Source organism: Mus caroli, unplaced genomic scaffold (genome assembly GCF_978045245.1).
Source record: "Mus caroli unplaced genomic scaffold, Mus_caroli_1 scaffold_15, whole genome shotgun sequence".
NCBI classification, from domain to species: Eukaryota; Metazoa; Chordata; class Mammalia; order Rodentia; family Muridae; genus Mus; species Mus caroli.
The window spans coordinates 71,561,822-71,579,267 of record NW_028227270.1 but is presented as its reverse complement, the minus strand read 5'-3'; the positions used below and the strand labels follow the sequence as shown (position 1 = coordinate 71,579,267).

Sequence of the window (17,446 nt, the reverse complement as noted above, 5' to 3'; positions counted from 1 at the left end):
AGAACTGCCAAATGTGAGAATTACATAGCTATGGAAATACTCAGTCTCCAGATGGATTTGAATGTGCACATGCAAAACATTAATAAACACAGATTTTGATGGGTTTTGTCATATGGAAAGGACACTGGAAACTTTAATTTCTAACTGCTCTGTTAGACTGAAAAGAAAACAGAATTTAGAACAAGCATATAAATAGGCTGAGTTTACATTCCTAGGCCTGCTATTAAAATGATAAACAATAAAACATAAATTACAGAATTTTGGTTCTTTGGCAGGGTCTCACTGTATAGTCCAGGCTGGCCTTGAACTTAGATCTTTCTACCTCAGCTTTCCAGGCATGTATTATGATATATTTACTATGCTGACATTTTTCCCTCATATATCCCCAGGATAGCTTCTCAGTACACTTTGTCTCTCTCACATAAACACTTGGTATTTCAAGAGTGTTGGTTTGTAGTCCTGGGTGGAACAGCCATCTTATCTCTACACATCAAGCACATCTCCATGCTGGTGAGCAGAAACTAAGATCTTTTCTGCTCTCTCATATAAGAAATCTCTTGGTCCTTGCTGGTGGCGTGGGTTCTCACTCCTGCTGTGTACTGGCACCTGGGATGCTGGATATCCCTTGTCTTGGGAAGCTGCTTGGCTCCTTGTGTTTGGTGAGTTTTGCTGCTGTGGATGGGAGCTAGCAGTGCTATGACATAGTCTTTCTTGAGTGATGCCTCTAATAGCCACTATTCTCTAGTCACCGTTCCATGCAGCTGCTTTTCCTGTAGAAGTGTGCAGAAGTCATGTATATAATACTCGGGAAAAGGATTTATAGGAGAAACAAAGATGAAGAAATTACAAATCTCCAAATTTTTTCAAATGGTTTCTTTCCCATTTTTACTGTTTCTTCCTTCTGCAGTGCCAGGGCTCTAACCTAGGTCCTTAGCAAGTGCTCTGCTGCTGAGCTACACCATCAGCCCAAACAGCATGTTTTAATATTTGGATTATTTTATTTTTCTAGACTTAAATCAACTTGTCACTTTAGAACTGGAAGGAAACAATCTCAGTGAAATCAATGTCAACCCTCTAGCTTTCAAATCTTTGGAAAGTCTATCATATCTACGTCTGGGAAGAAACAAATTTAGAATCATACCACAAGGTCTTCCAGCTTCTATTGAGGTACTGATATCTTTCTTCTAACTTCTGTTTTGTGAGACAGGACCTCACTATGTAGGCCAAGCTGGCCTTGAAATCATGATTCTCCTGCTTCAGCCTCCTGACTACTGGAACTGTGTGTGCCATTACACTGTTCTTCTAACATTAAATGTATTACAGAAACATACAAGATAAATATATCCTTTAAATGTTATTATTATTGTTTTGTGTGTGGGAGGGGGAGAGCGAGAGGGAGAGAGATACATGAGTATAGGCATGTACACACCACAAAGTAGATGTGCATGTCAGAGCACATTTGGAAGTTGGTTTTTTCTTTTCCACCAAGGATTTTTGGGCTCAAATTCAGCCCACTAGTCTTGTGTGGCAAGCATTTATTACCTACACTAAGCTATTTTGCTGGCTCCCAAACAAATGTATATTAGAAAACTACTGTAATATATATGAAACCCAAAAAAGCTCTTGTTCTATGTACAGAATTAATTGTCATCTGAGTAGTAGATGAACCTAAAATAAAAATGGCAATGATGACAGTTCTTGGTGGAGAAGAGACTAAATTATCCTAAACCAGAATAACCAAGTTTAACTGCTTATCCCCTGTCCTAGTTAGGGTTTCTGTTGCTGCAACAAAACACCATGACCAAAGAAACTTGAAGAGGAAAGGGTTTATTCTGCTTACATATCCACAATACTGTTCATCATTGGAGAAAGTCAGGACAGGAACTCAAGCAGGACAGGAACCTGGAAGCAGGAGCTGAATGCAGAAGCCATGGAGTGGTGCTGCTTACTGGCTTGTTCTCATGGTTTTCTTAGTCTATATTCTTACAGAACCCAGGACCATCAGCCCAGGGATGGCACCACCCACAATGGGCTGGGCCCTCACCCATCAACCAATCAGGAAAATGTCCTACAGGCTTGCCTCCAGTCCTATGGAAGTATTTTCTCAGATGATTTTAGATTGTGTGAAATTGACATAAAACTATCTAACCCATCCTCAATCCACAAGTTCTGAGTAAAACCACATTCTGACATAATAGTAACAATATGGATGGACCTAAAAATTGCACCAATAAACTCTGGACTATTTCAGAAATTCAGACTTAGAAATTTTCATCAGCTCTACACTGTACTGTGTCTAACTTCAAGGCTCCAGACCTTGTTATTATTGCAAATCTTCTGGCATTGCTAATGGTTCTTAGGAGTGCTCTACTGTTCAGGTAGTCTTTCACTCACAACTGTCAGTGCTTATTTCTTGAATTAGGAACATAAGGTTCAGAGAGTCTCTATATACTTGCTGGCCAACCTGGCATTCAGGTTTCTTTATCTGAACCTGTTTCTACCACATTCCATATTCATCCCACAAGAAGCCAGTATACAGTTCCTCTAGTCCTACTGACCCAGTACACAGGGCTATCTATTATGCTTGCATGCTCTCACTTCTTCCTATGGCTAGATAGGACATAACACTGGAATTTACCAGTACTTGGCTTTGTATCAGAATCGTTTAGTTTTTGTTTTTAAAGAGAAACTTATTATCCTAGGCTGGGCTTGAACTCCTGATCCTCTTGCTTCTATCTCCCAAGTGTTGAGATTACAGGCATGTACCACCAAGTCCTGCTTTATATATTACTGGGGAGTCTCAAGCCCACATCTTAGTAATTAAGACCTAGACTCCTGGACCCATCTTTGACATTCTGATTGTGATGCTTTATCAGAAAAGTTAGGCATCTAAAATTGTTTTTGAAAGCTACAACTGTTTTGGCTTAACTGGTACCTACCTGACAACCTGAGTTTGATCCCTGAGATCCATTCTCAAATATACATAACATGTAAATTAAAGCTATTTAATCCCATAATCATGATAGGCAGCACACCTTTTATTTTGCTAGCTATAAAATTTGACAGTTTAAAAGTATGAACTGACTTGAATAATAAGACTTTAAATAATACTAATGAGAATAGTCTATTTTAATTTTTGTGAAATTGGATACCATTGACTACAAACAGAAGAAAAATAATAATTTCTCTTGTTTATAGGAGTTATACCTAGAAAATAATCAAATTGAAGAAATAACTGAAATTTGTTTCAATCATACCAGAAAGATAACTATGGTCATTCTACGTTACAATAAAATAGAAGAAAGTCGGATTGCTCCTTTAGCATGGATAAATCAAGAGTAAGTATCTACCACAATTTAACTTTCTAAGCATCCTTTCCCATGGAGCTATTAGTCCCAATTTCAAGATTTAGCTATCTCATTAAGTTTCCAAATCATTTATTACATAATTGGTATCATGACCACTATTCTCTGAGTGCTAAAGTAGCAAGAAATGAGGGCTGATCCCTAACAATCAAATGCTACCCAACCAGTGTCTACCTCACAGGTTGTCAGTTGAAGCAGCATGTCTACATACAGAGAGTAAGTAGACAACTCTTTTCTTCATCATTACATGGAAATGCCAGGCTGCAGAGGCTAGGACTGTCTTCCTAGACTATACTGCCTTCTTTGGGCCAAACCATTTATCAATCTTAAGAAGGCTTTGTTTGAGAATAGAGATACAAAATAGAACTCACCTTCCTAGACAGAAATCAACAGCCTATTTGCAGTCTTTAGTTTTAGTAAAGGCTGCATGTTTGTGCAAAAATATACTCCCAAGTTGGCCAATTTGGGAAATGGGTTGTTCAGAGAGATGAAAAGAGGTTTGGAACCAATTGGAGGATGATGAATTCTTTCACGAACAGAGGAATCTATATTGAGTGAAAAGGGCTGGAAAGAAGCCCTTGTAGACTTAAGGAACACTTATGAAAAAAGGACAGAGCTCACCACATTCCCAGGACTTCCCAGTGCACGAACACTTTAGAGCCCTCCATTTCACTCTAATCCCTTTATCTCACCCCAAGTCTTTGATCTGCCAGATCATAAATCTAATAAGAATGAAAACTGAAGGCAACCCCCGCTCTCATCCCAAATCTCGTACTGGAACCAAAGACTCCTGGATTTCATCTGATTCAGCAATTTGAACTTTGTTTCTCGATTTCCCAAAGGATCTGAGTTTTCCAACCTGGACTCAAACCCATAACTAAGTAATGGTGTGAATGCTGGTAAGAGTATGAGACTGAGACCCAGACAGACCCAGGCTGGCCAGAACCTAGTTCTGTTCAGGATCATGAAGACGAGCAGTCAGTCTCCTGAAGCTCCTTATGCTGTTCACTTTCTTTTTGTTGCAGACATCTTGAATCTATTGACCTGTCCTATAACAAGCTCTACCACGTCCCCTCCTACCTACCCAAATCTCTTCTGCACCTTGTCCTAATTGGGAACCAAATCGATCGGATCCCTGGCTATGTGTTTGGCCACATGGAACCAGGCCTGGAGTACTTGTACCTGTCATTTAACAGACTTTCTGATGATGGTGTGGACCTAGTCTCGTTCTATGGAGCATATCATTCTCTGAGAGAATTATTTCTGGATCACAATGACTTCAAATCTATACCACCTGGAATACAAGACATGAAAGCACTGCATTTTCTGAGGCTGAACAACAATAAGATTCGGTAAATTTTAGATTTTTCAAGTATCAATTGAAATTTTGATTGACAAATAAAGACCCATAATATGAACCTTTTGATTTATTTTGAAGAGAAAAATATGGATATAAAAGAACTAAACATAACTGACAATGTTAGTAAATGCTAAAGGGAAATAATAGATACATGATGATTATAATGATTTCCACTTTTGTATTAATTTTATAAATTTCCATAGTATTAAGTAGAATATTATTACACAATATGTAGAGTCTTGAAGACAGACTCATTTAAGGCTGCAAAGCAATAAATAAGTCACTATACTGAAATCCCCATGTAATACAGAAAGTGACCTGCAGAATACAAAAGTTGTCTAAAGATAAGAGTTTTATGAAGGCAAATTCTGAAGGAATTTATTGGCTCTCAGCTTCCTTTAGTGTGGGGGGCATGTTTCTATGTGTTTAATTATTACACCAGCCTAGGCAGCATGGGCGATGAGAAGTCTTGACTACACCTACTCAGTACGAGAGGTTCCAGTTTCAGATAAACCTTTAGGTAGAACCTCTTCACCTTGCAGGCTTTGATGATGCTCCATTAGAGCGCTCCTGTAGCTTCATTTCTTACACTTGCCTCTACTGTCTCTACTGTTGCCCCTATCCCACACCTTTTGAGACCTGGCCTTACTTTAGACCCGGCTGTCCTGGAACTCAGCTGAGTAGTGAATATAAGCTCACTGCAATTCTATATTAGGTTCCCGAGTACCGGAATTACAAATGTGAGTTACCATGTCATGCCTAACTACATTTTAAGAGCTAAAACGTTTTAAAAACTTAGCTTCTAAATTCTAAACTTCGATCCTTGGACTACTTATAATTTACATGTGTATCTTTCCTTAGGAATATTCTTCCTGAACAAATCTGCAATGCTGAAGAGGATGAGGACTCAGCTCTCGAGCATCTTCATCTTGAAAACAATTATATTAGAACTAGAGAGATATCATCCTATGCATTTTCATGCATAAGACTGTATTCAAGTATTGTTCTTAAACCACAACACATCAAGTGATTTCAAGCTTCCTTCTGCCATTATTTTTTTGTTTGTTTGTTTGTTTGTTTGTTTGTTTCTGAGACAGGGTTTCTCTGTGTAGCTCTGGCTGTCCTGGAACTCACTTTGTAGACCAGGCTGGCCTCGAACTCAGAAATCCACCTGCCTTTGCCTCCCAAGTGCTAAGATTAAAGGCGTGCACTACCACCGCCCGGCACCTTTTGCCATTTATAAATTTTACCCAAGCATTAACAAAATTACGTCTCTTTTATTGTGTGTGTGTGTGTGTGTGTGTGTGTGTGTGTGTGTGTGTGCCATGAGTTCTGTGCCCTCAGTAACCAGAAGGGTGTTGGTTGCCCTGGAGCTGGAGTTACAAGTGGTTCTGAGCCAGTTGATAAGTGTGCTGTAAAATGAACTTGGGTATGTGGGAAGATCAGTACATGTTCTTAACTGCTTGATCCATGTCTCCAGTCTCCAAAACACCATTCTAATGCTAACTTCTTGGTTTAAATAATTTTACAGTGGTTATATATGCACACTGGTAATGGTAAGGAAAGCTAGCAGTAGGGCATACAAAAATTCTATACTGTAAGTCTAGAATTAGTTTTCAAAGTTAAAATAAAGCCATTTTAAGACTGCTTTCATTCTGCAGCAAGATCAAAAAAATTACAAAAAGTAAACTGAGCATGGTGGCACATGCCTTTAACCCCAGCGCTTGGGAGACAGAGGCCAGAGGATCTCAGTGAGTATGAGGCCAGCCGGGTCTATATAGTGAGATCCAGGACAGCCTGGACTATGTAAAGACCCTATCTCAAAAAAAAAAAGACTACAAAATATAAGCACTCTTCTAAAAATACAAATTACTGTTAACTATAAGCTGACATAAATGTAAATACAATTCATGCCTACACTAGTTACATAGTTAGCAACCATCTCTTTTGCCAGAGTTACTAAAATATACTTTTTATCAGTTTAATGAACAAAGTAGCACTCATTACACACTGACTTGTAATGATTTCTTTTAATGTAAACCCGATCTATCTATCTATCTATCTATCTATCTATCTATCTATCTACCTATCTATGATCTAGCTATTAAGATAGAATCTTACTTTATAGCTCTGGCTGGCCTGGCACTTAACCAGGTGCAAGGATTAAAGGCATGTACAATCTTTGATCTCTGTATTTATACAAAATTTTATATAATACATATAGGAACTCTGTTGATTCCTTTTATTAACTCTTAAATTATTGTTCTGAAGAAATACTGGTGTCATGACTTAAGCTCTAGCTTTAGGATCTACCTTAGTTTCTTTTCCTGTTACTGTGATAAAAATACCTCAATAAAAGCTAACCCAAGGAAGAAAGGGTTTATTTTGTTGCAAAGATTAGGAGTACAGTCCATCATGAGGCAAGGAAGTCAAGGGAACAGGAGACTGAAACAGCTGGTCCCACTGTGTTTAAAATCAGGAATTAGAGGCAAAGACCGCTTGTGCTCAGGTCAAAGGGAACTCGGGCTCAGTGAGATGAGCCAATGGAATTATTTAATACAAAGGTGGAAGCTATTAAATAATTTACTTTGTATACACACACTCTCTTTTCAAATGGGGTCTCACTCTGTAGCTCAGGCTGCCTTGGAACTCACCATGGTCCTTCTGAATTTCTGCTTCCCAAGGGTCAGGCTTATAGGTATGCAACACCTGTTACCCTTACAGTGACTTTCTTCAGCTGCATTATGATGCCACTTCAGAGAGCAAATATCAAACATAACTGAGAAGTTGTCTCCTTTCCTGTAGGAGTGTAAGCAGAAAATCAAGGACCAGGCAAGAGCTGTCAATCAGCTAAACAGGGTGATGAAAAGAACATACCAGCCCAGGCTTCCCTGGTCAGGGCCTGAGAGTGCTCAGGGAATATGGGCCATAGTCAGCAGCCTGCACAGAAAAGATGGCATATGCAGCAGCAGATACAGATGCACTGAGGCCTGATCTGCACACTTCCCCAACTGTGTTAAGGTGCAGAATCCCTTATAAAGCTAAAAATCAAAATGACAGTTAGAACTTTGCCCTGAATTTGGAAGATTCATTTATTTCAACTGGTTTTATATTTTTGTGAACATTTCCAGCATGGAACCTGTTCAGTCTTGAAGTTTCATCATGTTCTGAATGGGATGCTTTAATTACATAGAAATAGTGATAAATGTCCTTACAGGAAACCCTCTTCTTGATAACAAACAGATGTTCAGTCTGGTCTCATAAATCTGCTGTAATCACTAGCACATATGTGAAGTAAGGAAGTCTTAGAATAAGAATGGTCAAGAAAATATTAATGTCATATTTTGACATTCCACATATGTACAAAGATGCTATCTGTATTTTTAATTTTGAGATTTGGCTTGTTGTACATGACTATTTAAAAAACAATAAGATCTGATCTAGTGGAAAATATATATAGCTTAGTGCTGTAAAGAAATAAATATATCGGAAACTAGAGAAGGACCTAAAATATTATGGTTTGAATAGATCAGTGGATCAGATCACACAAGGCTCATGGGGGATCTAGGGCACTGATAAGGAAGGAAACAGTGGCCATTTGCAAGAGAATAGGCTGAACCTGGCTTGTAGTACAAGCAAGAGATGGGAGGAGAGTAAAGTCAGGAAGTCATAGGGTAGGTGGATGAATGGATGGGTGAGGACACATGCTTTCAAAGTCAGCCTACCCTCATCTCAAGGCACAGGTGAAGAAGCCAAGTTCACCATTAGTCTCTATGATGTCAGCGTCTGTCTTTCCAAAGCTAGCTTCCATGCGCAGGAAGAACGGTACCTAAACTCTGGCTCTTTGGGAAGCTCCCTTCAGTACTTCATGCTTATGTTAACATAACAGCTCAGTCCGATCTGGGTTTATTAGCTATGTCTAATTCACTACCTGGTATTTCTAGTGAGGTATGATGTCTTTATGTATGGGCGTGCTGCATGAGAGCTAGGTGGAGAGGTATATTGTGCTTTTCAAAAAAAACTATAAAATGCAGGAGAAAAGAAAGAATTCATCTTGAATCCTTGCATGCTGTACATATCAGGCAATAAAAACAGGCATTGACTAAACAAAGAATTTTGTCTTCCTGGTTCCTTCCCAGTGCAAAATGGATCAATTCATTGGTCATCCAAAGTTAATACAAATGCGAACCCTCTCAAAAACAAAACAACAACAACCAAACAACAAAAACAAAACCGAAAGAAATCTGAAGAAAAAGTAAGCATTTTCAAAAGAAATACGAGATATTAAATAGAAAAAAAAAGTCACAGGGTCATAAATTTAATCAGAAATAAATTTTCTTACTACTCTTTCCTAACCGAGTATTTTTAATTTTGTGTGGATGTGTGGGAATGTGCACATGTGTGCAGGTGCCCACAGAGGCCAGAGCATCAAATCCTTCTAGAACTGGGTTACAGGTTGTTGTGAGCTGCTCCATGTAGGTGCTGAGAACTTAACTGTGCCCTCTGAACAGCACACAACGTAACTGCTAAGGTGGTGTTCTAGCCAAGATTGTGCTCTTTAAACAATTAAATCATGTTTTGACAACTGGAAATACTTAGTATTCACTATGGTTGCTCTGCATCACGGTCCTTCCAAAGCCATCATTTAAACATAGCATGAATTACTATGTTTCTAAGCTGATGATTTAATGAAATACTCAAATTCTGCAGTTTAAGGGAAATCTCAAAGGGTGGTGTAACTAAAACCCTATATGGTATCAGTTCTATCCTTTCCTCTTACTTAGGGGGAGAGTAAAATTTTCCTCAGAGAAGAATTTATAAACTGACATGACTGAACTAATTCTTTGTTTATGGTTGCATATCAGCTCAGATCACTGATTGATTCTAAAAACTTTAAAAATATTAAAAGAACTCATTACAAGAAATATCATCTCTAATCTAATGCCAGACAATCATTAGCTGCCCCTAAGCATTAGATTCTGTTAAACACTGTAACTTCGGTACTTAAAAAACAAACTTTGAATACCCAAGATAAAATTGGCAAAACACATGAAACTCAAGAAAAATGAAGACCAAAGTGTGGATACTTCGTCCCTCCTTAGATGGGGAACAAAATAACCATGGAAGGAGTTACAGAGACAAAGTTTGGAGCTGAGATGGAAGGAAGGACCATGCAGAGACTGCCCCATCTGGGGACCCATACCATAATCAACCACCAAACGTAGACACTATTGCATATGCCAGCAAGATTTTGCTGACATGACCCTGATATAGCTGTCTCTTGTGAGGCTATGCCAGTGCCTGGCAATACAGAAGTGAATGCTCACAGTCAGCTATTGGATGGAACACAAGGCCCCCAATGGAGGAGCTAGAGAAAGTACCCAAGGAGCTGAAGGAGTCTGTAACCCTATAGGTGGAACAACAATATGAACTAACCAGTATCCCCAGAGCTCGTGTCTCTAGCTGCGTATGTAGCAGAAGATGGCCTAATTGCCATAATTGGGAGGAGAGGCCCTTGGTCTTGCAAAGATTATATGCCCCAACACAGGGGAATGCCAGGACCAGAAAACGGGAGTGGGTGGGTTGGGGAGCAGGGCGTGGAGAGGGTATAGGGGACTTTCGGGATAGCATTTGAATTGTAAATGAAGAAAATATCTAATAAAAATTGTTTAAATAAAAAAATATAAAAAAAAAAACAAAACAAAAATGAACTTGGTAACTGGGAACTGAATGAGTACTAGCACAGACCTGGTCTAAAGTTTAGACATGCCTCCCACTGACCTCATTCACAAAGCTGGGGAAACAACTATAGGATGAAAGGATAATCCAATTAAAAGAACACACATGATATACACTCACTGATAAGTGGACACAGGCCAAAAAGCTCAGAATACCCAAGATATAATTCACAGACCACATGAAGCTCAACAAGAAGGAAGACCGAAGTGTGGGTGCTTCGGTCCTTCTTAGAAGGGGTAACAAAATACTCACGGGAGCAATACGGAGACAAAGTGTGGTGCAGAGACTGAAGGAAAGGCCATCAGAGACTGCCCCACCTGGGGATCCATCCCATATACAGTCACCAAACGCAGATACTATTGTGGATGCCAAGAAGTACACGCTGACAGGAGCCTGAAATAGCTGTCTCCTGAAAGGCTCCGCCAGAGCCTGACATATACAGAGGCAGATGCTCACAGCCAACCATTGAACTGATCATGGGGTCCCCAATGGAGAAGTTAAGAGAAAGGCCTGAAGGAGCTAAAGGGGTTTGCAACTCCATAGGAAGAACAACAATATCAACCAACCAGAGCTCCCAGAGTCTAAACCACCAAACAAGGAGTATACATGGAGGGACCCAGGGCTCCAGATGCATATGTAGCAGAGGATGGCCTTGTTGGGCATCAGTGGAAAAAGAGGGCTTTGGTCTTGTGAAGGCTTGATGCCCCAGTGTAGGGGGATTCGAAGGAAGGGAGGTGAGAGTGGGTGGGTGGGAGCACACCCTTATAGAAGAAGGGGGTGGGGGGAATGGGATAGGGAGTTTCTGGGGGGAGGGGAAATCAGGGAAGGGGATAACATTTGAAATGTAAATAAATAAAATATCCAATAAAAAAGAAACTTAAAAAATAAATTAATTAAAAAAAAAAAAGGAAGTGCTGAGCCTAAGGCTGAGTTGTCCAAGTGCGTATCAATGTCTTTATCCAGAGACTTCAGCAAACAGGGACACTGGGAATTAAATGAATTGCTCAGTTGCCAGGCCTTTTGAAGGGTAGATATTGCTATCTAAAGTAGTATTTCATTAGATAAACAGTGAAGGAAAGAACAGGCCAAGGACACTAGGGCAGTACTCAGCACAGTGCTTTGTACTGGGCCAGAGAGTAAACTCCCAAGGCTTCTTGGCTGGCCAGGAAGGCTTGTATAGGGAAACTAGCCATGCCAGCAGCTATGCTATGCCATGCCAAACCATGGCTCTCCTGAAGAGCAGGTAGGGAATCAACAACAAAACTCAAGTGTAACCGACCATCTTTTCAGTGTGGCATAGCATGTTCACGTTCATTACTAAGGACTGTGAACTATGGTGTAGAACATCTCTGCTCTGGACTTCAGGCTAAAAGAGCATATTAAGTATAGTCGTTAAATTCAGAGTCTAAAGTACTTCTCATCCTAGATATGAAACAAACAAACAAACAAACAAACAAACAAACAAACAGCTCAGAGGTGAAAACCAATTATTGCTCTTGCAAAGGACCCCGACTTAGTTCTCAGCTCACAACCACCTAGAACTCTAGTTCTAGGAAATACAATGCTCTCTTTTGATTTCTGTGGGCATTGTATGTGGTGCACTTACACACATACATGCAGGCAAAACACTCATGCACACACATACAAAACAAATCTAAAAAAATTTTAAGAAGAAAAACAAACAAACAAACAAACAAACAAACTGACTAAGGCTGGAGAAATGCCTCAGTGGCTAAGAGCACTTGCTGCTTTTCCAGAGGACTCATATTCAGTTCCCAGCACACTCACCTGGCACTTTGCAAAACACATGTAAGTCCAACTCCAAAGAATCTGATACCCTCTTCTGGCTGTCTCAGGCACACAAATAAACAAACAAATACATCCTCAAAAAAAAAAAAACTCAACAAAACAAAACAAAACCCACAAAAATTCACCAGTTTTGGAATGGTGACATATGTCTGTAATCCCTGTACTCAGAAGAGTAAAGCACGATAATTATTCAAGTTTTAGGCCAGCTTGGGCTACATACATAGTAAATTATGCATCAGTCTGGGCTAGGAGCAAACAAACCAAACTGGTGATAAGGAAGAAAATTAAATTTGACCTGTAAGCCTGAGTCACTTTGAATGCTTGCAATATCCAAGTGTAAAAACAAAAAACAAAAACAACACAACAAAACCCTGTATATTACTCATAACAGCTAACCAAGCTAGAAATAGTATTTGATCATTAAAGCCTGCATAGTAGATAGACTCCTCCATTAGAAATAATATCTGAGTCCCTACTACACTCTGCATAGAGAGCTCAGGCCTTTCTAGTATATACAAAGTTGGGGCAGAACATTCCATGGCAAGTTTGTCCTTTCATATTGTATTTATGGACCTATGAGTATTAGTTCCAGTTGAACCCAACCCAACGGAACCAGGCAAGGATGACTATGATCAACATATACTGTTTGAAAATTTAATACTTAACAAAAATTTTACATATACAATACTGGAAGCTAATATTTATGTCCTGTACTCCAAAATGCTTTCAGATAAAGGAAAGTCTACTACATACTGTAGTTTGTGGAATGCATGTTTGAGTCTGCGCAGGGTCAAGGCATATTACTCACATGCTCTTGCTTCAGTGTACTGAAGAAGAACTTCTGAAACTGAGATCCCTGCTGGAATTCTGTCTTTCATGCTGTCATTTGTAAAGGAACAAATGTTGTAACTTGGTAAGTATATCTGTATGGTTACAAAGACTAAAAAGTAATATGACTATACTTACTCTCAAGTTTTGCTTCCTCTTAAACATACAAATGAACAGAGTATAAACTTACAAACTAGCTTATTTTTTCCTTTGCATAAAATGTGAAGAATGTGAGCCCTACACCAGGGAAAGCAGAACTGTCTTAAAAATAACATGTGATTATACTACATGAGTATTAGTTTGGAAGAGAGATGAAATACATCATGTTATTAAAATGTTCTGATTTGTTTCTAAGTAACAATCTCTGCGGTCAAATAAACTTACATCAAGCCATCAGTGGATAGAAGCAAGTCCTTTTGGAAGCTGGGATAAGCTGGAGGTTCACTGTTTTGTATAAACTGGAACATTCAGAAGCACCAGATTTGCATGTGAACTGTGGAAGACTAACCCTACTAGTCCTCCAACACCCCAAAGGGGGACAATGCATTCTAAATTGGAAGTCTATTAGAGGGCATCCCTTAGGGACTATGACAAAAGCTACTTTGCACATGTCAAAGTATTTATAAAATAGGGCTGGGGAGATGACTCAGTCAGTTTGCCATACAAATATGGGGGACCCCAGTATCCATGAAACAAGCCAGACATAGTGTGGTATGTGCTTGTAATCTTGGCACTGAGAAGGTGGAAACATGGATCCCAAGATTTACTGGCCAGACACACAAAAGGTTCTGTCTTAAAGTACAAGGTGGATGGCACCAGTGGAATGACACTTAGGGTGACCTTGGGCCTCTACATGCATCCACACACATATACACACATTCTTGCATTCACCTGCATACTCATGTTCACATGCATGCATATACATGCACACCCACAAAGAGACTTATAAAACATCAGCACAAATTCCACATGGATTTATGTATGCCGAAACTATGCCTAGGACTGGAGAAATGGATCAGTGGTTAAGAGCACAGACTGTTCTTACACAGGAATTAGGTTCAGTTTCCAGCACCCATGTGGCAGCTTACAACCATCTGTAATTCCAGTTCCAGGGATTTGGTCTCTGCAGGCATCATGTACATGCATGATGCACATTCACACACATATAAAGAAGAAACCAAACCAATTAAATACATAAAATAAAAAGAAAAGAAAGCTTGTCTAGAGTAACAACTATATTAACTCACAATAATTTCACAAGACTATTTACTACAATAAAAATAAACCAAAGTGTTATAATTAAGACAAACTGGCTCATCTTGCCCAATATTAAATATTTATTTATTCTATTTATTAACAATTTCAAAGCCACAGGAAAGTTCAAAGAGTAATATGCAGTTATATGCTCTCCACTTACACATACCATTGATACTTTGTTAGTATATTTAATTGTCTTCGCTTCCATATCTGTGATCATCCATCCATCAATCCATATACCTACCTACCCATCCACTCACTGTATCTAAATCACTACCTATCCATTCATCTACTACTCAAGGATGAATCTGAGCCTTCTGAATATATTCTAACATTCATCTCCAATACTTCAGTATGAATCATGTAAGAACAAGATTTCCTTTTTTTTTTTTTTTTTTTTTTTAGAAATAAGTCCTAGGCGGCCATTGGTCATGCAAACTTTATATGTCTCAGTATAGGGGAACACCAGAGCCAAGAAGTGGGAGTGGGTGGGTAGGGGAGTATGGGGGGAGGTTATGGGGGACTTTTGGGATAGCACTGGAAATATAAATGAAGAAAATACCTAATAAAAAAAAGAAATAAGTCCTTTTTAAAAAAAGAGTTATTATTATATGTAAGTACACTGTAGCTGTCTTTAAACACACCAGAAGAGGGCGTCAGATCTTATTACGGATAGTTGTGAGCCACCACGTGGTTGCTGGGATTTGAACTCAGGACCTTCAGAAGAGCAGTCAGTGCTATTACCCACTGAGCTATCCACCAGCCCAGAACAAGATTTCCTCACAACTGGGTCAATTATTATTTTTATATAATCCCCAAAAGTAATTGAACATGGATTCAGTATTATCAAGCATATCCCATATTCAGTTGTCCCAATGGTCCTACACTACAGTGTATGAGGTGCAGGACCTAAATGAAGCTCATAGGCCTTTTATTAAGGCATGATATTCCTTCCAGTGGGAAATGGCATTTGGAAGCACAGACCTGGAAGATCACTGCTCTCAGGTCCTCTCAAAGGAACATGCTAGGAGATTTATGTATAATCATACATTTCTTGTACTGATTTCTCAAAGCGAAAGCACATTTGAAGACTGCAACATTTACTTTGTTGTTGTTGGGATGAAACACCATGACCCAGGCAACTGAAAGAAGTTGATTTGCTTTGGTTTCTGGTTGCAGAGAGATTGAGGTTCATCTTGGTGGGAGTCAGGGCAGCAGCATGGTAAGGAAATGGAAATGGCAACTGGAGAACATTCTCAACTACAGGCATGAGGTAGAGAGCAAACATGACACGGGATGGAGCTATAAACACTCAAAGCCTGCCCCAAGAGGCCTATTTCCTCCAGCAAGGTTCTGTCTACTAAGGGCTCCACAACCTCTCCAAAAAGTGCCTAGCGAATCATGTTTTCAAACATCAGAGCCTATAGGAAATACTTCTCATTCAAACCACCAGAGACATTTAATAGTACTTCATGCCCATGCACTATAGTAAGCTAAATTGTACTATATAAACTATTTATTATTCATTAATTCAGTTAGACTCATATTAAATAAGAAATGATAGCCATAATTCTTTTATAACTTGCAACCTCAAGCAAGGTCACTGTAGCAGATAACCAATGAAAGGTCAGGGCAGCAGAGGAGAGGAGCTACCTGCTACAAACATCAGCGAGTTCTGCCAACCAGGACTTCAGGTTGGGTTTTTAAGATGTGCTAAAATTTTGGACTTAGCGGAAAGATTTTATGTGCTCTAAATCCAGCTGCAGACAAATACTGCTTCTAGCTTATGCTCTCTAGTTACAAATTCCTGATCAATGTGCCTGATCTCCCATAAGAAACATAAATATGAAAACAACACATCAAATCTGAACCTTCACAGAAGTTTTTGTAGATATCCATTAACTGCAAAACTCTAGGCTATTAGCCAAACAAGGCAGTGCAAGCCAAGTCTATAATTTGGGCACTTTCGAGGTTGAGAAAGGAGAATTACAAAGTCTACGCCAATCTGAGCTACTTAGAGATATCATGTATGTATTCTGTGATTCAGTGCTCCTGGACATTCTCTTTTGTTTTTCAAGACAGGTTTTCTCTGTGTAGCTCTGGCTGTCCTCTAACTCAGAGATCCACTTGCCTCTGCCTCCTGAGTGCTGGGATTAAATACCTATGCCCAGCATCTTTGGACATTACTAAGATGTATGGCATGTATCCTTGAAGCCTTCAACCAACTGTAAGGTCCCTGGACCTGTCATCTCATCTCATCTCATCTTCCATAGTACTTTAGTCTTTTCTAATTAACTCAGAAGATGAGAGAGTGCTAGAAAACCAAACACAGAGTGCTGGCAGGCAGGCAGGCAGGCAGGCAGGCAGGCAGGCAGGCAACTGTGTGTGCCCACGGCCCACCTACGATGATGCCACAGCTCTTACAGCATTTACTCACTCACGAGACAGCTTCTCAGGCCTTCGTTCATTCTAATGTGTGTTATGGACTTGATCTTTGCTGTCCACATCTACACCAAAAGGACTAGGTATCATCTTAGAAAGAAATCATATGTGAGCAGAGTATTAGTTATCTATTTTTATTTTCATAGTATATAGGGCAGAATAAAAAATAAATTACAATTTTTTTATTTTTAAAGCAGTCAAAATTTCTGTTCATGAAGTAAAAAGAATATTACTTTTAAATTTAGTAATTTATCTCATTTGTAACATAATATAACCACAACTTCTAAAGATGCTGTTCTAATTTAACTAGTTCTTCAATGTTTAGAGCAAAACACAACAGAAAGGTAGGGAAAAAAAATAACCAAAATTGTAGAAAAGCAAAAGAATTAGGTTCTCTAGAGACCTAAGGGTCTAATTCAGAGGTGATTTTTCTCAGACTGCAGGAGGAAATATCAGCTTCCCACGCTGACGGCAGGGGGTGGGGGGAGCCCCTCAGTCCCAGCTTGCTTACCCTGCTGTACCCTGGGCAAAGTTAGGATACAGCAGCAACTCTCACCCAGCTAAAACACATGCATACAATTCCCAAATAAAACTTTAAAATGCTCATGACAATCCTTCAAAAGGTAATTAACTCTGTTGAAATGTT

The 17,446-nt window shown here is 39.3% G+C and overlaps 2 protein-coding genes across 3 annotated transcripts in view; one reads left to right on the top strand and one right to left on the bottom strand.

The window, feature by feature from the left end:
- Positions 1–8,780, top strand: part of Ecm2 (extracellular matrix protein 2) — a 32,252-nt gene extending 23,472 nt beyond the window's left edge. For both annotated transcript variants that reach the window (XM_021179809.2, XM_029468184.2), the window contains 4 exons: positions 1,010–1,167; positions 3,199–3,338; positions 4,391–4,717; positions 5,587–8,780. In XM_021179809.2, the coding sequence (XP_021035468.1) occupies positions 1,010–1,167; positions 3,199–3,338; positions 4,391–4,717; positions 5,587–5,755 (794 nt within the window). In that variant the 3' untranslated portion in view covers positions 5,756–8,780. The remainder of the gene's footprint in view (positions 1–1,009; positions 1,168–3,198; positions 3,339–4,390; positions 4,718–5,586) is intronic.
- Cenpp (centromere protein P) overlaps positions 1–17,446 on the bottom strand; it is a 177,467-nt gene that overhangs the window by 61,953 nt on the left and 98,068 nt on the right. The window lies entirely within an intron of this gene.